The following is a 25,604-nucleotide window of genomic DNA, read 5'->3' on the forward strand; positions in this document are numbered from 1 at the left end:
CGAAAAGATAACAAAGCATGTCTCTACTCCTTCAGGACAGCTCACTGCCAGCGCAAAGCATCATGGGAATATGATAATATAACTACAGGCAGTGAGCACAATACTCTATATCGTTATCCTCTTGAAGGAAGAAACACAGAACCCAGGTGGGGGCTGGGGTGGTGATGGGATATCAGAAACGGAAGGAACAGCTAGTTACAGCAACACGGCAGCAAGAGACGCCAGCACATGTGACATCCGGGCATTGAGGAAGCATGTGTAGAACTGGTCAAGTTATTTAGACCACGTGTAATTAGTGTGAATCCAACTGGTGCAATATCCGCTGACGTCAACACACTCAGGTTTCCCTTCTGAACTGGCCATGCCTTGTTAATTACATGCAGGTCATTTAGCAAACGCTGTTAGTTGACGGTTGTCCAGTGTTATGTCTCTAAACGAATATTTCTCCCTAGAGTCAATGATCCCTCTCCATGTGATCTGCTTTGTCGGTTCACTGCAACCACCGTTGATCTCCGGATATCCCTCTTGGGTCGCAAAACCTCTGACATTTCTCTGTCATCTCAAGCCATCTGTGGATGACGGGTACTGTGGCACAGGCGGCACAGTTGGCATCACCGATACCCTCCACTGTCTGACGTGCCTGCTGTAATCGTGCCACATGTTGCCATCTGGCCGGGGCAGAGTTCCAGCGTGTGCCAGAGGGTGCCTGAGACATTGGCATCAACCTTCATACTGAGGCTGGCATGATTTGGGCAAGGCCTGAGAGTCTTTGCCCTGTCAGTAGTAACAGAGATTTGCTTAATTGAATAAGAACGGCTAACAGGTAGATGCAGACTGACAGAGCAACTGTTGTTTGGCCTTGTTAACCAGCTGGTTACTTCGGACACAACTTTTTGCCCTTTGACCTCCTCTCTGTGTGTGTGTTTACTACCTGTTTAAGTATGCTATTATTTGCTTTACGCCTGAATTCTTGGAATGCATTCATGAATGCATTGTTGCCTTACTATCTAGTTCCAATGCTCAGCTGCTGTTTCAGAAAAAGCTTCTTGAATTCTTATTGTTTTCTTTCATGCTGTTTTATGATCTTGTCAGCTTGGCAACATGGCCTAAATGCTTATTAAACACTTGGCGTACTCCCAATGAGGTAGGCTAACCATGTCCAGGGTGAGTCACCAGCAAAACTGTGTCCAGGGTTTAGGATTACAATAGCAGTGTATTAGTCTTATGGACACAGGCTTGTCCCAAACCAAGGGAGTGGAAACACAATGGAAACTTGTTAGGTATGTAGCTTGAGATTTGCCGCATGGCGGTGCCGCTTGCTTTCTAGTTCTTTGCTTGGCTTTAAAATGCCGTATTGCTCATGCTGTACTCCAATACAGTGTACAACCTACTATAGATGATGTGGTCCCTTGTTGTTCCCCTATCCATGTTACTTCCTGCACAGCTTTCAAATGTAGCCAAGTTCCTCACGGGTAGTAAACATCATGTTATCTATTTGAACGGCAAACCAGCTTAGTTCTCACCGCGGCCAGCAGGCGAGTTGCTATGTCATCCTTTTGAAACATGGCATAAACATTCCATTTGACTATTTAGTATTTTATTAGTATCCCCGTTAGCTGCTGCGAACACAGCAGCTACTCTTCCTGGGCCCCAAAAATTCATGCGGTCCCATTTATGCGTCATGTGGTGCACGTTTTGCTTCCTCGACCGGAGGAGTCATTATTCATCATCTACAACGGGCTGTACCTTGATCCAGAAATCATACACAGCTCATCTGTGCGGTTCCAGGGAATGCCAGATGATTCTTCACTTCAGACCACCACCCCATCCATCTCCTCTTGACACATGCAGAAATGAAACAACAACCACATTATGCGTAGAAGAGAAGCAGAGACTGGTTTGACTCCGCTGTGCCTTTGTTTCAATAGATGTTTTCATGAAAATACCCATTTCTTTGGGTTGGGGGACGTCGCATGGTCTGAGACACGTTCCATCGCAGATGCGGCAGGCCAACATAAGCGGATAGCTCTAGTTTAAACTGATGGATTTTGATGGGGATTTTTTTATTATGTTACTTAGATTGACGCACAGGTTTGTCTTTTCAATACTATTAATAATAATATTATTATATATTAATATTATTTTTTATCCTATTCCTTTTATCAGTAGAGTGGATCTGGGCCACTGTCGTTTCCCCTGGTAACAGCAGTGTTGGAGTTGTCACGGAGAGGCTTTGTATTATCAAATCGGCCCCGGTTCAAAATCCAGACTCGAGGCTTTTTGACCGGGAGCGAGACACTGTGTCCTACTTCCCCTTTTCCCCTGTCACTCCCCTCCTTCCCTCCCTGCTTTCAACCTCTCCACGGTTATTTAGACGTGCAGGTTTTTCAGAAGCCCGTCTGACTCTGTCTCTGGAAATGAGAATGAGCTTGTGAGCTCTCAGCGTCCCTCATTTCAGGCCTCACAGGGCCCTGTTGTCATCAGTTGTGCTACTGTATGTGTGCTTCTTTCTGTGTGTGTGTTTTTGTGCGCACACTGTAGGTTTGCGTGCATGTGCGCAGGTGTGCACGAACATCCATGTAGCTCCATTTGTATTTGTGTGTGTGTGTCTGTGTGTGTACGCTATCAAGTCCATTTGTGTATACGCATTGAAGAAGCTGAGTGAGCGGCAGGATGCTCCCCCATACCAGTGCATACGACCCTGTCGCAGTGACCGCCACAGCTGTCCTCTGTAGTCTCGGGGAGCCGGGATGAGGAATTAGTTTCCAAACAATGGCCACCATCCATCCATTATGGCTTCCTGATGTCAGATGATATCAGGGTATTACCGGATGTTTCCATGCATCATTTACCACCGGACCCCACTGACAGATTTGTGGGCCTGCCACAAAAGGCCCATTAAACGACAGGAGTTTCATCATCATTTACCTACCCGTTCCACTACATGCACAGCATTTGGGGGGGGTGTGACCAGAACATATAGGGGGATATGTGTGGCTTACCACTGAATGCGTTGTCATTATAGAGAAAGGATGGACTGAGACAGCGAAAATAGTTTTGAGTTGTGTGTCATTGACTGCTGTTCGATTGGTATGAACGGGTGTTGTCATGGCTACAGTATAGTTAGGTTAGTTGGTTTGTAAGAGTATGTCAGAGTAAGGAGAGAAAGGGGAAATAAGCACAATAAATACTTCTCTCAAGGTTTAGTGGCTAAATTGCAGCCACATGAGACGAAGAAAAAAAATGGAAACCCCCTCAATCAAGACCACAATAAAGGGATCAGTTCTAATGTTAGAGGTCATTTGTTAAATTCAACCATACGTGCTCTGAAATCCATAACTTCAAAACCCCAAAATGATAAAAAATAAATTAAAAAAACACAACCCTGCAGACTTCTTATATTAATCTTTAACCTCTGCACTGTTGGAAAAGGACCCGTAAGTCAGCATTTCACCAAAGCCCCATATACTACCCACCACTGCGACCTGTATGCTCTCGTTGGCTGGCCCCAACTTCATATCCGTCGCCAAACCCACTGGCTCCAGGTCATCTATAAGTCTTTGCTAGGTAAAGCCCTGCCTTATCTCAGCTCACTGGTCACCATAGCAACACCCACCCATTGCACGCACTCCAGCAGGTATATTGCACTGGTCATCCCCAAAGCCAACACTCCCTTTGGCCGCCTTTCCTTCCAGTTCTCTGCTGCCAATGACTGGAAAGAATTGCAAAAATCTCTGAAGCTGGAGTCTTATATCTCCCTCTCTAAATTTAAGCATCAGCTGTCAGAGCAGCTTACCGATCACTGTACCTGTAAATAGCCCATCTGTAAATAGCACACCCGACTACCTCATCCCCATATTATTACTTACCCTCTTACCCTCTTGCTATTTTGCACCCTAGTATCTCTACTTGCACATCATCATCTGCACATCTATCACTCCAGTATTAATGCTAAATTGTAATTATTTTCGCCTCTAGGGCCCATTTATTGCCTACCTCCCTAATTTTCTACATTTGCACACACTGTACATAGATTTTTCTATTTCTTTTCTTTTGTGTTATTGACTGTACGTTTGTTTATGTGTAACTCTGTGTTGTTGTTTTTGTCGCACTGCTTTGCTTTATCTTGGCCAGGTCGCAGTTGTAAATGAGAACTTGTTCTCAACTGGCCTACCTGGTTAAATAAAGGTGAAATAAATCAAATAAAACATTTCACTGTCAGTCTACACCTGTTGTTTATGAAGCATGTGATGCATAAAATTTGATTTTATTTACGTAACATCGCTCCCTTGCAACACTCCATGACACCTGCTAATGTTTCGACCTCCAACAGAGCTGTGTGCAATGTGTTTTGACATTCATGGAAGAAAAAAATTCAACCAACGATGCAATGATAAAAGCATCAACAATTCAATCAATTATTCACCACTGTCTTCCTTACTTAAAGCACCTATTACGCAAGTGATATTATGACACAATTCACACTTTGTCATAATTGTCTTCCTTTTTAAAAAATAAGGATTTGTTGATTCTGGTTTACAGTATCTCGCCTACACTTGATTGAGGTGAATCCCAGTGGAAGTTTAAGTTTCAAGACGTACCCCCAGCAGACGTGGCCAAGCAGAAAGCTGTGAACAGAGTTCAAATATTAACAATGTATAATTGAGTTTAACCTTACACTGACAGTCCCTATCCTGTGAGACACTCTCTCCTTCCCCCCCAAAGCCTACTTCACTTCTTTTGATCTCACCAATAGAAAATGATGTCATTAAAAGCAAATTCTTTTCAAAATAATGAAACCGAGTGGAAGGTTCATCTAATTGTAACTACCGTAAAGCCTGGGGAGAAAAAGGAGGACGACTAATTATGCAGGAAGGACTGCTTTGAAATGAAGCACACGGCTCTGTCGGAGGTCGAAACATTAGCAGGTGTCATGGCGTGTTGCAAGGAAGTGATGTTATGTAAATAAAATCACATTTTATGCGACACATGCTTCGTAAACAACAGGTGTAGACTGTCAGTGAAATGCTGACTTACGGGTCCTTTTCCAACAGTGCAGAGTTAAAGATTAAGTTAAGGAGTCTGCAGGGTTGTGTGTTTTTTTTGTGTGTTTTTTTTTTAAATGTATTTTTTATTTTTTATTTTGTTGTTTTGAAGTTATGGATTTCAGAGCTGAATTTAACAGTTGACCTCTTATGTTAGAAGTGATCACAATATTTTGGTCTTGATGGAGCATTGTTCCATTTTTCTTTCGTCTCATGTGGCTGCAATTTAGCCACTAAACCTTGAGAGAAGTCCAAAAGCATTTAGTATTGTGCTTATTTCCCCTTTCTCTCCTTCCTCTGACATAATGTGTACTTTGCACCTGTGGAAGTTTGCTGGATGTGCTTAGTATCCTGTGTACATTCCTTTTTAAACAAACCTCTTTAGGAATCATTAAAAAAAAAAAATGTCTCCAAGTGATGGAATCCCACAATTCTAAGGTTTTACAAACCTAGTGAAGCTTGAAATAGGAACACTAAACTGACAAAGCAAAAATAAATAGGTCACTCAAACCCTGCACAACAATCATATCTCCAAGGCCATTTTTGGTTTCTTTCTTCCCTCTACATGAGCCACAACAATGAGATACCAAGCAGAATGTTTTAGGCATTTAAAACTACCATGTAAGGTTAAGGATGTCTCTCTCTGAGAATACAAAGTGAACACAAAGTTTCAATTCACATAGCCGCTGAACTTGAACAATGTTTGTTGCTCCCAGATAAAATGAGGGAACCAACAGAGCACAACAAAATGTCCTTGTAGTGGTTCTGAGACACGACTTTTCCAACACGTGAGTGTCTACTGACCCGTTTGTCCTTTTGTGATCGCTTCATGCAAAATACACAACTTTGCTCAAGGACATAGTCGAGCTTTCTTTATTTTTCAGAACTCCTCTGCCTCTTATGGTCGTCTGTGGGAACAGGTTTTTAGAACAAAACATATCTCTTATAACGTTGTTATTAAAATAACCAAACAGTTTATTTTTTTCAAAAGCGTACTTATTTTATTTGTTATCGCTCACCCGGTGCTGTGCTGGTTTTTAATTCTAACCATAATTGCTGACTCTCACACAATCTACTGTAGTGACTTTGTTGTCAGTATTTCCCTATAACAAGGGGAAAGGACACAGCCTGTGGAGGTATGCTCTAAACGTGGAGGTATGCTCTAAACGTGGAGGTGCGCTCTAAACGTGGAGGTGCGCTCTAAACGTGGAGGTGCGCTCTAAACGTGGAGGTGCGCTCTAAACGTGGAGGTGCGCTCTAAACGTGGAGGTGCGCTCTAAACGTGGAGGTGCGCTCTAAACGTGGAGGTATGTATGCTCTAAACGTGGAGGTGCGCTCTAAACGTGGAGGTGCGCTCTAAACGTGGAGGTGCGCTCTAAACGTGGAGGTGCGCTCTAAACGTGGAGGTGCGCTCTAAACGTGGAGGTGCGCTCTAAACGTGGAGGTATGTATGATCTAAACGTGGAGGTGCGCTCTAAACGTGGAGGTGCGCTCTAAACGTGGAGGTGCGCCCTTTACTTTTTATCATTTACGGAATGGTTGATAGATTTTCAGGTTCATTCTATTCTCGTGAAGGCTTTTCTAATTCAACGCTCTTCTACAAGAAAAAGACCCACTCACTGAGATTGTAGAATCAGAAACTTGGAGCATTGCTTTGACATAGCAAGAGCGTTAGGTCTACTTGCTGTTCGATAGAAGCTCAAGGCCGGTACTATACAGTAGATGTTGATTGAATATCTGCTATTGAAGCATTGTTAGTATGATATGTGGTGAAGTCAAATGTATATGGTCATTGTAGCAATAGTCTCATTGTGGTATTGTGCAACTTGCAAAGGCTATTTTTTTTAGGGTGTGTTCATTGGTGAACATTGTTCTGGGTTTGGGGTCATGGTTTAAGGTCACGGTTGCCTGCTCCCTCTTCGAAAATACATCTCTGAAATAAGAAATAATTGGCCTGAAACATAAGAAAAGGGAACGGTACTGTATCACAAATACTGACTTAACAAGGTCCCAGGGGATTCAAAATAGCCGCCCTGCATGATACCCATCATGGCCCGATCTTTTATCATTATCCCAATTGGCCACTCTGCGCACCTTGCTCTGGTCAAAAGTAGTGCACCACGTAGGGAATAGGGTGCCATTTAAGACAGAACCCTCAGCCCAAGAGAGGCCCATCACAATGCGTTTCAAGGGAAATTAAAACCGGCCTCGCCACACAAGTGTTAGTATGTGATAGGAGAGAAACTCATCCCAAAATGGATGAATAAATAAAAAGTACCATGAATAAGTTAATGGAAAGATGTGCTCTGTGATTTAAAAAAAAAAAGAAAATGTATGATCATTTCTGCAGGAGTCGTCGTTGTGCATTGTAGCACAGATGAATGTTTTCGTGTTACTGTCATTGCAGATGACGACGTCTTTGACGCAGGGGGGAAATGTTAAACGCCTATTTCTGCATTCATTCACTTTTTGTTGGCCTGTATGAGGAGAGTTGTTTGACACATTAGGGCTGATGAGAGTGTGTGTGGTGTGTTCGCTTGGACGTGTTTGTGTGTAAGTGCATGTATGAATTACACGTTTGCGTGCATATTTTGTATGTGTACACATTGTGTTTTATCAACAATGGCTGTATATACTGTAGTTAACTTTGATGTGCACGAATGTTTTGTGAGCAGGCAAAAGCAAGTCATGAAATGTGCATTACGAACGAGGTAAAACGGTGTTATTTACCTCTGATTATGTGTTATTTACCTTTTGATTAAATAGGATGCTTGTTAAGGCAATGGAGGCTCCATTGCAGTCTACAGATACCTAGAGATCTTAAAAACACTCTTTTTGTTAGAGAGAATAATGTCTTGATCAAAAAAAAAAAAAAAACGTATTTAATCAAATACTGGGACATCTTTGTTTGCTGCTGAATGTCCTTGAATGTGTTTTACCACAGCTGGGTATACCTCTGGGGGTCTCAGTAAGCTAATAACCCCAGCTCAACAAATGTTGTTTCAGTGTGCTGCACTCATGTGTTTTGCTAAAGTCCTAGCCCATAACAGACAGGGGCATAGTGTTAAACTGTACCAAGGATCATTTAGTTTCGTGACTTTTTTTTCTAAATTTTACAGCGAACCATCCTCCTCTTCCTCAATACACCAACCTCCACTGACTGCCTCACTTAAAAAATAAAAAGATCAAATCTACAGGCCGACACATGTCTGTGGTGTTTTCATCACTCTAATGAAGACCAATTACTTGAATCCTGCATTATCCACATTTATGTTAAAAATGGAATTATCATCCACCGCACGTGTCACTTATGCTGCAGGTAACTATTGGAAAAGCAAACGTCTGCTTCATGATTGCATTTGGAATGGTTTGCTGCGTCACAGTGGCTAAGGGAACTAACCTCCATTCTCCAGAGAGCTAGGTTCCACTATGGTCCCACCTCCAATTATCCTGGCTTCCAATAAGAGAAAAGATAATGGCCACTGCGGCGTTAGAGAGTGGACTGTTTTTTCCATTATAGAATCCCCTCACCCTCCCTTCCACTTTGTGTGCGTGTGTTGTCTCATTGATTTGCCTGCCCACTCACTCTCCCACTGTTTGCTGGAGTGTTATGAGCCCTGACCTATCTCTCCTGGCCCCGGCTTCTTTGCGTCTGAGACTAGACCACACATTCATAAGATGCTCATTGCTAAATACATTTTGGGCCCTTATTGTGTGTGTGTGTGTGTGATAGTTAGGGGCGATGGTGTGTGTGTGTAAGCCCTTTACTCAAGACCTCAGGGAAACAAGATAATAAAAGAGAATCAGGAGGCCCCCGAGTGGCGCAGTGGTCTAAGGCACTGCATCTCAGTGCTAGAGGCGTCACTACAGACCCTGGTTCAATTCCAGGCTCAACTGGATGTGATTGGGAGTCCCCATAGGGTGGCGCACAATTGGCCCAGCGTCATCCGTGTTAGGGTTTGGCCGGGGTAGGCCATCATTATAAATAAGAATTTGCTCTTACCTGACTTGCCTAGTTAAATAAAAGATAAATAAATAAAATAAATAAATAATGTGTATCCGTGGGGAGACAAAGAAAAACAATGTCCTATACGTCACCATTGTCTTCCTCCACACACAGAATTTCATACAGCTCCAATACTGTTATTGACTTGGCACACACACACACACACACACACACACACACACACACACACACACACACACAAACCATAGCTGGAAATGGATGCCTGTGTGTCTTTGCCTAGCTGCAGGAGTCTGCCAGCTCCTCGGCAGAAACCGAGCCTGCACATCCAAGCCACACCTGCCAGATCCAATTGATCCAGTTTGAACTATCGCCTCTTAAACTGACGGGACGGGGGTGGTGGAAAAATGGAACACCTATTTTTGCAACCAGGCCTGAAATAAATTTGCCTCTTGAGATAAATTAACTATGACTGAAGAACTAAAGAAATCTATTTTTTTCTCTTTCTTTCGCTATCCTTCTATCCTTATTCCATTTAGAATGCTATGTTATTTCTCACGTAATTCTAGGAGAAAGACGGGGCTTTTTGTTTTACTCTTTCTTTCTTCCCTCCTAATACAGAATCGTCTTCATCTGTGATTGTATTTATGGATACCACGACAACACGGACTACAACTCGACCGTCGACGGTTTCCACGACGACCACAACAACCAGCACCACTACGACCACCAGGGTTTCGGCGACGACCCCCGTTGCCCAGCGACCGCGACCCACCTCGACTACCCTGCCGCCGCTATTTCCACCAGCGGACGGCAATATCCCAGAGGGCAACACGAGGACGTCCCCGTCCTCCAAGCTCCCCAACGTCAGCGTTGACTACTGTAATCCCATGATCATGTCGGACGTGTCCTGGCCCAAGATGAGACAGGGACTGGTGGCGAGGCAACCATGCCCGACTGGAACAATAGGTAATGGGCTTGTTCTACATAAGTCTGTGGCTCTCGTGCGTCTGAAATTGAACATTCACTGGTAATAGCCAAATATAGCTAATCACTGTCCGTGATACATTTCCTTACCAGTGCAACAAATATGTTGGTTTAAATGTTTGTATGTGTAACATATGTTGGTGTGAGTTCAAGCGATGTCTTAAAGCGCTACATAGTACATGCAATGTACGGAATGTCTGAAGTATCACAAAAATAGATTAGTGATCACTGCAGGAATCGAACCAACAATTTTCAAGTTTCAATGTCGCGTGCAGCGAAAAGCCGTTCTCGCAAGCTCCAAACCCAACAATGCAGTAATCAATAGCAATGTAATGGTAAAAAATAACTTAAAGGTAGAACAACAAAAAAACAGGAGAAATAAAAACAAGAAAGAAGAAGAACACAAGAAAATATTGAAATTGAACATAATGATGACCATTGACAGCCATGGCCCCCAGACGAACCAGAATCCTCGGCAGGCTCCTGAATTGGCCTCCCTCAGGAATGGAGCTGATCGGAGACGGATGAGCTCAGCCATTAAATCAAATCTTTCTTACAGGAGCTGAATTTCTGAATTTAAGTCTTACAATTAAAATCACACCAAAATCTGTCGTCAAACACATTCTGGCGTTGCTTTTCTCAACTCTGTACGGCATATTGAAGTGTGACGTTTGGCACGGCCGGATGATATTTACAGGTTTGTTGTTTTGTTTGTATGCATTCGACCCCTCCCCCCTCGCCTTATGCTTGACTCGCTGAGAGAGGAGAAGCTAAAGATAGCCACACATATGGAACCACGAGGCGGAATCCTCCCCTCCGCTTCTTCACTCCCAGGAAACAATTAGCCTAATTAATTAACACTAAACACAGTTGTGTGTGTGCTCTTTAACGAGGGCCAGACACTTTGTGTTCGTAAGGCGCCACTGCACTCGTTTCTTTCTCTACTCCTTTGTCACAGTCCAAAAGGAATGGATACCAACATATTAAGATCCATAGGAGATCAAGCACCTCTACTGAGGGAAATGGTTTCAGAAGGCAATAGTAAGCAGACTGTATACTCTATATATACCATATACATATATAAGTATGTGGACACCCCTTCAAATTAGTAGATTTGGTTATTTCAGCCACACCCGTTTCTGACAGGTGTATAAAATCGAGCACGCAGCCAAGCAATCTCCATAGACAAACATTGGCAGTAGAATGGCCCGTACTGAAGAGCTCAGTGACTTTCAACGTGGCATCGTCAAATGATGCCACCTTTCCAACAAGTCAGTTTGTCAAATTTCTGCCCTCCTAGAGCTGCCCTCGTCAACTGTAAGTGCTGTTATTGTGAAGTGGAACCGTCGAGGAGCAACAATGGCTCAGCCGCGAAGTGGTAGGCCAAACAAGCTCACAGAACGGGACCGCCAAGTGCTGAGGCGCATAGCACGTAAAAATCGTCTGTCCTCGACGAGTTCCAAACTGCCTCTGGAAGCCACGTCAGCACAAGAACTGTTCTTCGGGAGCTTCACGAAATGGGTTTCCATGGCCGTGCAATGCCAAGCGTTGGCTGGAGTGGTGTATACCTTGCTGCCATTGGTTCTGTGGAGCTATGGAAACGCGTTCTCTGGAGTGATGAATCACGCTTCACATCTGGCAGTCCGACAGACAAATCTGGGTTTGGCAAATGCCAAGAGAACGCTACCTGCCCCAATGCATAGTGCCAACTGAAAAGTTTGGTGGAGGAGGAATGTTTTTCATGGTCCGGGCTAGGCTCCTTAGTTCCAGTGAAGGGAAATATTAACACTACAGCATACGATGACATTTTAGACAATTCTGTGCTTCCAAATTTATGGCAAGAGTTTGGGGAAAGCCCTTTCCTGTGTCAGCATGACGATGCCCCCATGCACAAAGCAAGGTCCACACAGAAATGCTTTGTCGAGATCGGGTTGGAAGAACTTGACTGGACTCCATAGAGCCCTGACCTCAACCCCGTCGAACACCTTTGGGATGAATTGAAACACAGACTGCGAGCCAGGCCTAATTGCCCAACATAAGTGCCCGACCTCACTAATGCTCTTGTGACTGAATGGAAGCAAGTCCCTGTTGCAATGTTCCAACATCTAGTGGAAAGTCCTTCTCATAAGAGAGGCTGTTATAGCAGCAAAAGGGGATCAACTCCATATTAATGCCCATGATTTTGGAATGAGATGTTCGATGAGCAGGTGTCCACATACTTCTGGTCATGTAGTGAAACCAAAAGTAGAGCGTGATACCAAGGACAGATGGAAGAAATTAATGTAAATGTTGCCATTAGAAACAGTATCAATATATTTTAAGTTTTGCGTTATGACTTGGCCCATATTCATAAAGTCAAAGTGCTGATATAGGGTCATTTTTGCTGTTTAGATCATAATGAATAAGATTGTATGGACAGGGGGTACCTGATCCTAGATCAGCACTTAAGACATTTTTTGAATTCGAGCCCAGAAATGTTGCAACCAGGGGTGGGGACCGTTTTCTCTCGCCGCCTTCTCCTCATTTAACTGGTGACACCATCCCGACGATGGCCGGCGTACAGCAAGATGAAGGACACACAACCACCCCCGCTCTGCGCGTCTCTCTTTAAAGCCCACCACACTTCAGACGACTTTGCCGACGCATGAACGGCTTTGAGTTTCCTCAAATCCCTACCGTCTCTCTCTCCATTATTTTCTCTCTCCCCATCTTTTTTTTTCTCGGTCTCTCTCTTTCTCACTCAATCAATCATCCTCACTCCACCTTTCTCCCATACTCTCTCCCCCCCTCAGGTGGAGGTCTATCTGATAAACCCATCAAACGTAATGCAGTCCAAGAAGGACTAGAAGGAAATGATGTGTCAGTCAAAGTTTATATCAGTTAGTGTTATCAGTCTGTCTCCTCCTCCTCTAGCCCATAGACGTGTACAAATCGAAGACCGGCATTTTTCCTTGACAGAGTCATGAAGTTAATAGTTTATAAAAATACACAGATTGAATATAAACACTATCAATGCCATAGCCCACATTTGGAACCCAATTTCCTCTCTATCTGTATCCCTTTACCATAACATCCATCCCAAATGGCACCCTATTCCCTTTATAGTGCATTACTATAGAGGGAATAGCACCCTAAAGGGAATGGCACCCCAATCCCAGCCCATAGGATTCTTGTTAAATGTAGTGCACTATGTAAGGAATAGGGTGCCATTTGGAACACTGCTGGGTACTGTTTAAGGCCGGCTGATAGTGTCGTTGATTAGATGATAAAGACACAATCCCAGTTTATACACAGAGTAAGCAGAAGCTCTGATGGGGACGCAGTCCCATTTCTGGCCTGGTTTCAGAGGCCTTGTGTGGCCCAAAAGACAGACAGACAGACAGACACACACACACACACACACCACTCGTCACTCCACATCGCCGTCAGTAGCAGTCCTCTCCCTCAGGCACCCTTAATTGACCTTTCGTAACGAACTCCAGGATATCTGACTTAATTGGAACACAGTTTGGTGTATTTTTGCACGGAGTTCAACTGTCTCACCCGTTTAACACATGAAGAGGTGCTTCAACTCTTAATTACTAGAAACACACACTAACCAGGATACCTCTGTAGGCCCTGAAGTGCTACCACAAAACAATTATGACTTCATTTAACATGTGGAGATGAAACCAGTAAATTCTATTCCTTTGTCATATCCCAATTATATTTATTTGTTGTATGTTATCATTGAAGTGGAACTGACAGCATTTTAGAAACATGAAATCTTATTAAAATCTGTTCATATACATCCCCAGGAAGAAAGTGACATTTTTTTTTTTTATTCTGACAAGCGAGCACGTACATATGGTCATTTTCACGTTTTCATACATTCATAGATTGTTTGGGAATGACAGAGAAAGGCATTGGTGAACTTTCTATAGCAATACAGAGTGGGAAAGCAGCTGTGCTTTTGGACAATTAATAGACACTGCAGTAAATAAAACCTCATAAAAACATCTGTCTTGTACAGGACTGGAATCTACACAGACTGAACTATGAACTGGACTGTGTGTTTACAGGCAGTTGCGTGACTTTAGATTATTAGAATGCCTTCACCAAAAGCCACAAAATGGATTTCTGCAAATATGTAAATACCATGGGAGTCCTCTTCCATTTGTCAACTTAACAGTTCTATTGATCATGAAAGCATCTCTCTCTCTGTTGCCTATGCACATCATCAACAACAAGATGAACAACTGTTAGCCAGAGCGAGATGAGCTCAAATCTGACAAGGGAACAGTAGATAAACCTTCTCAGCTTATAGTTGGCCATCAATATTTCACTGATAAAATGATATGGAACAGTAGCCTGCTCGCCCTTCTGCAGCTTGCCTGCCAATGCATGCTTGTCCCAACCCACCTTTTGACAACTGAATGGGAACATTTGACCGATGCCAAATCCATTTGATTGACAACTCAGAGATATGCTAACTGTGGATAAGAGTCGTTCAAATTCAGCATAGCTAGCTAGCAAAGTAATTACTGTCATTTCTTGCTAACTAACCAGATTACACCTGCATCTCTAGCTGTAGCCACAGAAAAACGATATGAGGGGGAAAAGTCAGCCACTCACCCATCGTCCAATGACAACATCCTCCCAGTACATTAGGCTCCGTGTTTTTTTTGCTAAATAAATAGCTACCTGAGTAGATAAGCTAGCCTATTAGCTACTTTATGACTGACTTGTGATCATTGCCCTTGCTAGTTTGATTGTATTGGCATTCCCAGCCTTAGTTACATTAGTCCGTTTTTGTCCAAAATATTGAGTCATTGAAACTGAAACGGTGCATCCCAAAGGCTGGAGGAAGCAAACAATGTAACAGGCCAGCTATGATTTACAACCTGATAGCAATATTTGTTGGACTACCGACAATGACAAGACAGCCTACAGGGAGGAGGTGAGGGCCCTGGGAGAGTGGTTCCAGGAAAATAACCTCTCACTCAATGTTAACAAAACAAAGGGGCTGATCGTGGAGGGAGCACGCCCCTGTCCACATCGACGGGACCGCAGTGGAGAAGGTGGAAAGCTCAAGTTCCCCGGCGTACACATCATTAACGTTCTGAAATGGTCCACCCACATAGACAGTGTGGTGAAGAAGGTGCAACAGCACCTCTTCAACCTCAGGAGGCTGAAGAAATTTGAAGATCTGGTACAACACTGTTCTTCTCCCTTCACAGAACAGCGCAAACTAACCAGAATAGAAAGAGTGGGAGGCCCCGGTGCACAACTGAGCAAGAGGACAAGTACATTAGTGTCTAGTTTGAGAAACAGACGCCTCACAAGTCCTCAACTGGCAGCTTCGTTAAATAGTACCCGCAAAACACCAGTCTCAACGTCAACTGTGAAGAGGCGACTCCGGGATGCTGGCTTTCTAGGCAGAGTTCCTCTGTCCAGTGTATGTGTTGTTTTGCCCATCTTAGTCTTTTCTTTATATTGGCCAGTCTGAGATATGGCTTTTTCTTTGCAACTCTGCCTCGAAGGCCAGCATCCCGGAGTCGCCTCTTCACTGTTGACGTTAAGACTGGTGTTTTTGCGGGCACTATTTAATGAAGCTGCCAGTTGAGGACTTGTGAGGCGTCTGTTTCTCAAACTAGACACTCTAATGTACTTGTCCTTTTGCACAGTTGTGCACTGGGGCAACCCACTCTTTCTATTCTGGTTAGAGCCAGTTTGCTCTGTTCTGTGAAGGGAGTAGTACACAGTGTTGTACGGGATCTTCAGTTTCATTGGCAATTTCTGTTTTATTGCTTTAATCAGACAACAGTTTTCAGCTGTGCTAACATAATTGCAAAAGGGTTTTCTAATGATGAATTTGCCTTTTAAAATTATAAACTTGGATTAACACAACGTGCCATTGGAACACAGGAGTGGTGGTTGCTGATAATGGACCTCTGTCCGCCTACGTAGATAGAAAAAATCTGTAGTTTCCAACTACAATAGTCATTTACAACATTAACATTGTCTACTCTGTATTTCTGATCAATTTGATGTTATTTTATTGGACAAAAACATTTGCTTTTCTTTCAAAAACAAGAACATATCTAAGTGAGCCCAAATGTTTTAACCGTAGTGTATATATTTCTTAATTCCATTCTTTTACTTTTAGATTTGTGTGTATTGTTGTGAATTGTTAGATATTACTCCACTGTTGGAGCTAGGAACACAAGCATTTCGGTACACCAGCAATAACATCTCCTAAATATGTGTGTTTGTCCAATAAAATGTTACTTTATTGGCGAATGATATTAATCATGCGTTGAACGGCATCCATCTATTTTGCCAGCAATGCCTTACTCTACGTCATAATAATTCTTTTCAAATAGAACCTCTTTTGAAAACGTTTTATAAAGTTGCTTTTGTAGCACTGGGAATTCAATCTTTTTTTACTGATGTTACGCTTGTCTGTTTCACATCTGCAAAGTAGTTTAAAACGTTGTCAGTTCCACTTCAAGGGGAATTGGTTTTAAGGACATGGTAGTTTATTTCGGATATGAACCATAGTGACACGCTGTATATGTTCACACAGACAAACACCAACAGATTGTACGAGGACCAAAATAAGGAAGTTCTATATAACAAGGCTGTTGCGAGAATAAAGTGATTTGGAAGCACGCGTCTCACCCGTTAGCAGCTTTGCATTGATCTCCAGCGATCGCTTTTTAGATATGAATCCCTGTGTTTTTGCTCTATTGCCTCTCACTCCGTGTCTTGTTTGCTTCCACAGGCGTGGCCATGTATCTGTGTATGGGGCCCGAAGGATACTGGGACCCTCAAGGGCCCAACCTTAGCAACTGTACATCCCCGTGGGTCAATGTAATCACCCAGAAGGTAAGGGGGCCCCCCCAAGGGGACCAACTCATAGACGCGCACACACACACACACACACTTCATGCTTGGCAATTCACACTTGTTCACTTTGCAACAATGGAAACTCCTTCGACTAAGGGAATACGATCCCCATCCTCTAGGATCATTGTGCTCCACAGGTTTCCTTTGTCTCTGCTCCGAAGAACGTAATTGGTCAATTAATGTCAAGTCTTCCACTCGCTCCAGGTAAAGAGGAAGAGCAGTCGCCACTTCAGACATAAGAACCACAGTTGAAACCAGAGGTCTTAAGAGTACTTTCCTACCTACTGCGTCGAGTTCACAATGGTGGCCAATACACCCACTACATATTTATGGCCCCCCCATTCTTCCATTTTCTTTAGCCCCAGAGGGGGTCTGTCTCATTCCCCTTCTGTGTTTAAATCTATAATGGAATCTCCGAGACAGAAGAGCTGCTTATTGGGACTGTAGCGGTGCTAGTTCTAGTAGCAGCTCTCTCCCTGTTTATGAATTGCATCAGATGTCAAAAAGCACTCGCTGAAACTCGCAGGAGCCGAGGCATGCCAGCAATAATACTTATGATCCACTCCAGACTGGCAAAAGCCCGTTAACCAAACGGCACTTTGTGGTTCTGGATGGAGAACGGGTGGTTGGAAAAGTAAAAAAGTGTGGGGTAGAGGTAGAGAGATCAGGTGTATTTTTTGTTGTTGCAACGTTTAGCTTTTTTGAGTGCAATAAATGTCAACCGTGGGCTGATGTTTTGGTTATTAACTACAGCTCAGTGCCGTTCTGTTTAAATCGATACGGAGACGATGCCACTCTATCATATCCTTTACCATAATGCCACTATTACCGGACTCAAACTCATAGTCCGTTATGGTTTACATCCTAACTTTCTCACAAGCAAAGCAGCACAAAACTTGACACAGTCTTGCCCCTTGTGGGAGTGACTATTGGAAAATGGGTGCATTTTTTTTTTTTACAAAAGTGTTATTAATCTTTATTACGCAAATTAGGCATGAGCGATGTGCCTGTCATCCCTCGTTGTCACCGGGGAATTTAAATGAAGATCAACCTATCAGGCATCCCAGAATTCAGTCTGCCGCTTATTTTCACGCCACTGTCCCTGGTTCTTCTCATTAACAGGAAGACGCAGAGAGGGAGACAAGCGAAAGGGTGACTATGAGTGAAATAGGGAGAGGCTGGAAGAGAGATGGAGAAAGCGAGGGAGAGCGAGGGGGAGAGGGCGAGAGACCAGGATTGAGAGCAAGAGAGACATTGACAGACCTAACTGTTTCTTACTGTGGCCGTAACGCTTTTCATTAACAGAAAGAGGGTAACCGAGAGGGAGAGGGCTTCTCTACTCTCCACACACTGTCTGCACAGGAACAGGTTTCTCGAAGAAAGGCCAATTAAGCCGGTGTAATTGGTTCTGCTAATAAACACAGAGGCAGGGATTGCAAGCAATGGCCAAGTAAGTCATGTGAGGCCCTGTGCCGCGGACACCGTAGGCTCCCCCTAATGCGTCTATTTACAATGCGTTGGAGGTCGCCGGGACGAAGGCCTCATCGCGCTACAGGCAAAATTTTGTGGGTTTGCGTCCCAAATGGCACCCTATTCCTTTAATAGTGCACTACTTTTAACCACAGCCCTCGGAGCCCTGGTCAAAAGTAGTGCACGATATAGGGAGTAGGTTGCCATTTGGGGCGTAGTTCCAGACTTTGAATCCTGCAGCGGTTCTGTATAAAATATCAGAGGAAAGAAGTGGATCGAACGAGAACCCAGCGGACTATAAACAGATGTCTGACTTCCACGGATGCCTCGGGCAGGGTTAGACTCCTAAACATAGCCCAAATGCTACGTCCCTTGGTATTCACTGAACCCGAGGCTAATCAAATGTGCACAAAGCTATTAGCATTCCAAAAAGGGAGGACATTAGTAAGAATAGCGGCATGAATACAAATCATACAAATAAATCATACAAATATGCCGCCGGTACTGTAAAGTGCTCAAAAACAGATCTAACCTCGCCTCTTCAATGTCCCTGTCGAATTGAATATATCCGGAAGTTTTATTTCTGAGGGCTGTGTTTAGCATTCTGACCCTGGGATCAGTCTAAGTAAAGGTTGTTTTTGGAAAGGTAGCCCAGTGATCTGCATGTGAAAACATGACCCATCTGATGAATAGAACAGGAGCTTTCTCAAGGCTCTTTTCAATTGGATGGCCGGGTTTAGAAACAAAGAGACGACAGTACATGAGTCCGTTGTTTTCTTCATAATCCAATTCAAGATCAATGAAAAGCCTAGAAACACATTGCACTATGAAATGAGACTCCTTTACATCATTAGGCATCTCTGCTTGGCGGAGTTATACATTGTAATTGAAAAGCCAAGAGACAAACTCCCAAACTACAAAGCGGTTGTTAGTTTGTGGGCAAATGGAGACTCTTCACTAGCAAATTAACAGACTCATCTGTGACTTAAGAAGATTTTTATCGAATTGTTTCCCCGGAAAATAAAAATTGGTACACTCTCCAACTAAGTGGCGTACACTTAGGTAGTACAACACTTAGCGTACACCCTAAGGGTTCGTGGTTGTGCTTTGAAAATCTATTTTTTTTTTCCTCCAAGTCTAAAGATGGAGCTGCTACACACAATATAATGAGAGAGAGGCGTGAGACAGAGAGGCGTGAGACAGAGAGGCGTGAGAGAGAGAGGCGTGAGAGAGAGAGGCGTGAGAGAAAGAGGCGTGAGAGAGAGGCGAGAGAGGCGAGAGAGAGAGAGCGAGAGAGAGAGAGGCGAGAGAGAGAGAGAGAGGCGAGAGAGAGAGAGAGGCGAGAGAGAGAGAGAGGAGAGCGAGAGAGAGAGAGGCGTGAGAGAGAGAGGCGTGAGAGAGGAGAGCGAGACGGCGAGTGAGGCGAGAGAGAGAGAGGCGAGAGAGAGAGGCGAGAGAGAGGCGAGAGAGAGAGAGGCGAGAGAGAGAGAGGCGAGAGAGAGAGAGGCGAGAGAGAGAGGCGAGAGAGAGGCGAGAGAAGAGAGAGAGAGGAGAGAGAGGCGAGAGAGAGAGGCGAGAGAGAGAGAGGCGAGAGAGAGAGAGGCGAGAGAGAGAGAGGCGAGAGACGAGAGAGAGGCGAGAGAGAGAGGCGAGAGAGAGGCGAGAGAAGAGAGAGAGAGGAGAGAGAGGCGAGAGAGAGAGAGGCGAGAGAGAGAGAGGCGAGAGAGAGAGAGGCGAGAGACGAGAGAGAGGCGAGAGACGAGAGAGAGAGAGAGAGGGGCGTGAGAGAGAGAGAGAGAGGGGCGTGAGAGAGAGAGAGAGAGAGGGGCGTGAGAGAGAGAGAGAGAGAGAGAGAGGGGCGTGAGAGAGAGAGGCGAGAGAGAGGGGCGAGAGAGAGGCGAGAGGGGCGAGAGAGAGAGAGGCGAGAGAGAGAGAGAGGCGAGAGAGAGGGAGAGCGAGAGAGAGAGCGAGAGAGAGGCGAGAGAGAGGCGAGAGAGAGCGCGAGAGAGAGAGAGAGGCGAGAGAGAGAGGAGAGGCGAGCGAGAGAGAGGCGAGAGAGAGAGGCGTGAGAGAGAGAGAGAGGCGTGAGAGAGGGGCGTGAGAGAGAGAGAGAGGCGTGAGAGAGAGAGAGAGGCGTGAGAGAGAGAGAGAGGCGTGAGAGAGAGAGAGAGTCGAGAGAGAGAGGCGTGAGAGAGAGAGAGGCGTGAGAGAGAGAGAGGCGTGAGAGAGAGGCGAGAGAGAGGCGTGAGAGGCGAGATAGGCACGTGTGAGAGAGAGGCGCGTGAGAGAGAGGGGCGTGAGAGAGAGAGAGGCGCGTGAGAGAGAGAGAGAGAGAGAGAGGTGCGTGAGAGAGAGAGAGAAAGAGGCGCGTGAGAGAGAGAGAGAAAGAGGCGCGTGAGAGAAAGAGGCGCGTGAGAGAAAGAGGCGCGCGAGAGAGAGAGAGGCGCGCGAGAGAGAGAGAGGCGCGCGAGAGAGAGAGAGGCGCGCGAGAGAAAGAGAGGCGCGCGAGAGAGAGAGGCGCGCGAGAGAGAGAGAGGCGCGCGAGAGAGAGAGAGAGAGGCGCGCGAGAGAGAGAGAGAGGCGCGCGAGAGAGAGAGAGAGGCGCGCGAGAGAGAGAGAGAGGCGCGCGAGAGAGGCTTGAGAGAGAGAGAGGGGCGCGAGTGAGAGAGGGGCGCGAGTGAGAGAGAGGGAGAGGCGCGTGAGAGAGGGGCGTGAGATGGGGAGAGAGGGGCGTGAGATGGGAGAGAGGGGCATGCGATTGGGAGAGAGGGGCAAGAGAGTGGAAAGGGCAAGAGAGTGGGAGGGGCGAGAGAGAGAGAGAGAGGCATGAGAGTGAGAGAAAGAGAGAGAGGCATGAGAGTGAGTGAGAGAGGCATGAGTGAGTGAGAGAGGCATGAGAGAGGCATGAGTGAGTGAGAGAGGCATGAGAGAGGCATGAGAGTGAGTGAGTGAGGCATGTGAGTGAGTGAGAGAGAGAGAGGCATGAGAGAGAGAGGCATGAGAGAGAGAGGCATGAGAGAGAGAGGCATGAGAGAGGGAGAGAGGGGCATGAGAGAGGGAGAGAAGGGCATGAGAGAGGGAGAGAGGGGCATGAGAGAGGGAGAGAGGGGCATGACAGAGGGAGAGAACTTTTTCAATTGGATGGCCGGGTTTAGAAACAAAGAGACGACAGTACATGAGTCCGTTGTTTTCTTCATAATCCAATTCAAGATCAATGAAAAGCCTAGAAACACATTGCACTATGAAATGAGACTCCTTTACATCATTAGGCCTCTCTGCTTGGCGGAGTTATACATTGTAATTGAAAATCCAAGAGACAAACTCCCAAACTACAAAGCGGTTGTTAGTTTGTGGGCAAATGGAGACTCTTCATTAGCAAATTAACAGACTCATCTGTGGCTTAAGAAGATTTTTATTGAATTGTTTCCCCCGGAAAATAAAAATAGGTACACTCTCCAACTAAGTGGCGTACACTTAGGTAGTACAACACTTAGCGTACACCCTAAGGGTTCGTGGTTGTGCTTTTTTTCCCTCCAAGTCTAAAGATGGAGCTGCTACACACAATACAATGAGAGAGAGAGAGAGGCGTGAGAGAGAGAGAGAGGCGTGAGAGAGAGAGAGAGAGGCGTGAAGAGGCATGAGAGAGAGAGCGAGAGAGAGGCGTGAGAGAGAGAGAGGCGTGAGAGAGAGAGAGAGAGGCGTGAGAGAGAGAGGCGTGAGAGAGAGAGGCGTGAGAGAGAGAGGCGTGAGAGAGAGAGAGGCGTGAGAGAGAGAGGCGTGAAGAGGCATGAGAGAGAGAGAGAGAGGCATGAGAGAGAGAGGCGTGAGAGAGAGAGAGGCGTGAGAGAGAGAGAGAGGCGTGAGAGAGAGAGAGGCGAGAGAGAGAGAGAGGCGTGAGAGAGAGAGAGGCGTGAGAGAGAGAGAGGCGTGAGAGAGAGAGAGAGGCGTGAGAGAGAGAGAGAGGCGTGAGAGAGAGAGAGAGGCGTGAGAGGGAGAGAGAGAGGCGTGAGAGGGAGAGAGAGAGAGGCGTGAGAGAGAGAGGGAAGCGTGAGAGAGAGAGGGAGGCGTGAGAGAGAGAGAGGGAGGCGTGAGAGAGAGGGAGGTGAGGGAGGGAGAGAGAGAGGCGAGGGAGGGAGAGAGCGAGGCGAGGGAGGGAGCGAGCGAGGCGAGGGAGAGAGAGAGCGAGGCGAGGGAGAGAGAGAGCGAGGCGAGGGAGAGAGAGAGCGAGGCGAGGGAGGGAGAGAGAGCGAGGCGAGGGAGGGAGGGAGAGAGAGCGAGGCGAGGGAGGGAGAGAGCGAGGCGTGAGAGAGAGAGAGCGAGGCGTGAGAGAGAGAGAGAGCGAGGCGTGAGATGGAGAGAGAGCGAGGCGAGGGAGGGAGAGAGCAAGGCGTGAGAGAGAGAGAGAGAGCGAGGCGTGAGAGAGAGAGAACGAGGCGTGAGAGAGAGAGAGGGAGAAAGAGAGAGAGAGAGAGGGAGAAAGAGAGGCGAGGGAGGGAGAGAGCGAGGCGAGGGAGGGAGAGAGCGAGGCGAGGGAGGGAGAGAGAGAGAGAGCGAGGCGAGGGAGAGAGAGAGCGAGGCGAGGGAGAGAGAGAGAGAGCGAGGCGAGGGAGAGAGAGAGCGAGGCGAGGGAGGGAGAGAGAGAGAGAGCGAGGCGTGAGAGAGAGAGAGAGCGAGGCGAGAGAGAGAGCGAGGCGAGAGAGAGAGCGAGGCGTGAGAGAGAGAGCGAGGCGTGAGAGAGAGAGCGAGGCGTGAGAGAGAGAGCGAGGCGTGAGAGAGAGAGAGCGAGGCGTGAGAGAGAGCGAGGCGTGAGAGAGAGAGAGAGCGAGGCGTGAGAGAGAGAGAGAGCGAGGCGTGAGAGAGAGCGAGGCGTGAGAGCGAGGCGTGAGAGAGAGGCGAGGGAGGGAGAGAGAGAGACGAGGGAGGGAGAGGGAGCGAGGCGTGAGAGAGAGAGAGAGAGAGAGAGAGAGAGAGAGAGCGAGGCGTGAGAGAGAGAGAGAGAGAGAGAGAGAGAGAGAGAGAGGCGTGAGAGAGAGAGAGAGCGAGGCGTGAGAGAGAGAGAGAGCGAGGCGTGAGAGAGAGAGAGAGCGAGGCGTGAGAGAGAGAGCGAGCGAGGCGTGAGAGAGAGAGCGAGCGAGGCGTGAGAGAGAGAGTGAGCGAGGCGTGAGAGAGAGAGCGAGGCGTGAGAGAGAGAGCGAGGCGTGAGAGAGAGAGAGAGGCGTGAGAGAGAGAGAGAGAGCGAGGCGTGAGAGAGAGAGAGAGAGAGAGAGAGAGAGCGAGGCGAGAGAGAGAGAGAGAGAGCGAGGCGAGAGAGAGAGAGAGAGAGCGAGGCGAGAGAGAGAGCGAGGAGAGAGAGAGAGAGCGAGGCGAGAGAGAGAGAGCGAGGCGTGAGAGAGCAGGGCGAGAGAGAGAGAGGGCGAGGCGTGAGAGAGAGAGAGCGAGGCGTGAGAGAGAGAGAGAGAGAGAGCGAGGCGTGAGAGAGAGAGAGCGATGCGAAGGGAGAGGGAGAGAGAGAGGCGAGGGATGGAGAGAGGCGAGAGGGAGAGGGAGAGGCGAAGGGAGAGAGAGAGGCGAGGGAGGGGAGAGAGAGAGAGGCCAGGGAGGGAGAGAGAGAGAGAGGCGAGGGAGGGAGAGAGAGAGAGAGGCGAGGGAGAGAGAGAGAGAGATGCGAGGGAGAGAGGCGAGGGAGAGAGGCGAGGGAGAGGCAGAGGTGAGGGAGAAGCAGGGGCGAAGGGAGAGGGAGAGGCGAGGGAGGGAGAGGCGAAGGGAGAGGGAGAGGCGGAGGAGGGAGAGAGAGAGGCGGGGGAGGGAGAGAGAGAGGCGGAGGAGGGAGAGAGAGAGGCGGGGGAGGGAGAGAGAGAGGCGTGGGAGGGAGAGAGAGAGAGGCGTGGGAGGGAGAGAGAGAGAGCGAGGGAGGAGAGGGAGAGAGAGAGGCGAGGGAGGGAGAGAGAGAGAGAGGCGAGGGAGGGAGAGAGAGGCGAGGGAAAGAGAGAGAGAGGCGAGGGAGAGAGAGAGAGAGGCGAGAGAGAGAGAGGCGAGGGAAGGAGAGGCGAGGGAGGTTAGAGAGAGGCGAGGGAAAGAGAGAGGCGAGGGAAAGAGAGAGAGAGGCGAGCGAGAGAGAGAGGCGAGGGAGAGAGAGAGAGGCGAGGGAAAGAGAGAGAGAGAGAGGCGAGGGAAAGAGAGAGGCGAGGGAGAGAGAGAGAGGCGAGGGAAGGAGAGAGAGAGGCGAGGGAGGGAGAGTGGAGAGAGAGAGGCGAGGGAGGGAGAGTGGAGAGAGGGAGAGTGGAGAGAGAGAGGCGAGGGAGGGAGAGTGGAGAGAGAGAGAGAGAGAGAGAGAGAGAGAGAGAGAGGCGTGAGAGAGAGAGAGAGCGAGGCGTGAGAGAGAGAGAGAGCGAGGCGTGAGAGAGAGAGAGAGCGAGGCGTGAGAGAGAGAGCGAGCGAGGCGTGAGAGAGAGAGCGAGCGAGGCGTGAGAGAGAGAGTGAGCGAGGCGTGAGAGAGAGAGCGAGGCGTGAGAGAGAGAGCGAGGCGTGAGAGAGAGAGAGAGGCGTGAGAGAGAGAGAGAGAGCGAGGCGTGAGAGAGAGAGAGAGAGAGAGAGAGAGAGCGAGGCGAGAGAGAGAGAGAGAGAGCGAGGCGAGAGAGAGAGAGAGAGAGCGAGGCGAGAGAGAGAGCGAGGAGAGAGAGAGAGAGCGAGGCGAGAGAGAGAGAGCGAGGCGTGAGAGAGCAGGGCGAGAGAGAGAGAGGGCGAGGCGTGAGAGAGAGAGAGCGAGGCGTGAGAGAGAGAGAGAGAGAGAGCGAGGCGTGAGAGAGAGAGAGCGATGCGAAGGGAGAGGGAGAGAGAGAGGCGAGGGATGGAGAGAGGCGAGAGGGAGAGGGAGAGGCGAAGGGAGAGAGAGAGGCGAGGGAGGGGAGAGAGAGAGAGGCCAGGGAGGGAGAGAGAGAGAGAGGCGAGGGAGGGAGAGAGAGAGAGAGGCGAGGGAGAGAGAGAGAGAGATGCGAGGGAGAGAGGCGAGGGAGAGAGGCGAGGGAGAGGCAGAGGTGAGGGAGAAGCAGGGGCGAAGGGAGAGGGAGAGGCGAGGGAGGGAGAGGCGAAGGGAGAGGGAGAGGCGGAGGAGGGAGAGAGAGAGGCGGGGGAGGGAGAGAGAGAGGCGGAGGAGGGAGAGAGAGAGGCGGGGGAGGGAGAGAGAGAGGCGTGGGAGGGAGAGAGAGAGAGGCGTGGGAGGGAGAGAGAGAGAGCGAGGGAGGAGAGGG

The 25,604-nt window shown here is 47.4% G+C and overlaps 1 protein-coding gene across 12 annotated transcripts in view; it reads left to right on the forward strand.

The window, feature by feature from the left end:
• LOC106577626 (adhesion G protein-coupled receptor L3) overlaps positions 1-25,604 on the forward strand; it is a 360,961-nt gene that overhangs the window by 204,226 nt on the left and 131,131 nt on the right. For all 12 annotated transcript variants that reach the window (XM_082965148.1, XM_082965150.1, XM_082965143.1 and 9 more), the window contains 2 exons: positions 9,631-9,978; positions 16,763-16,866. In XM_082965148.1, the coding sequence (XP_082821274.1) occupies positions 9,631-9,978; positions 16,763-16,866 (452 nt within the window). The remainder of the gene's footprint in view (positions 1-9,630; positions 9,979-16,762; positions 16,867-25,604) is intronic.

Source organism: Salmo salar, chromosome 18, assembly GCF_965601325.2.
Source record: "Salmo salar chromosome 18, fSalSal1, whole genome shotgun sequence".
Taxonomy (NCBI): domain Eukaryota; kingdom Metazoa; phylum Chordata; class Actinopteri; order Salmoniformes; family Salmonidae; genus Salmo; species Salmo salar.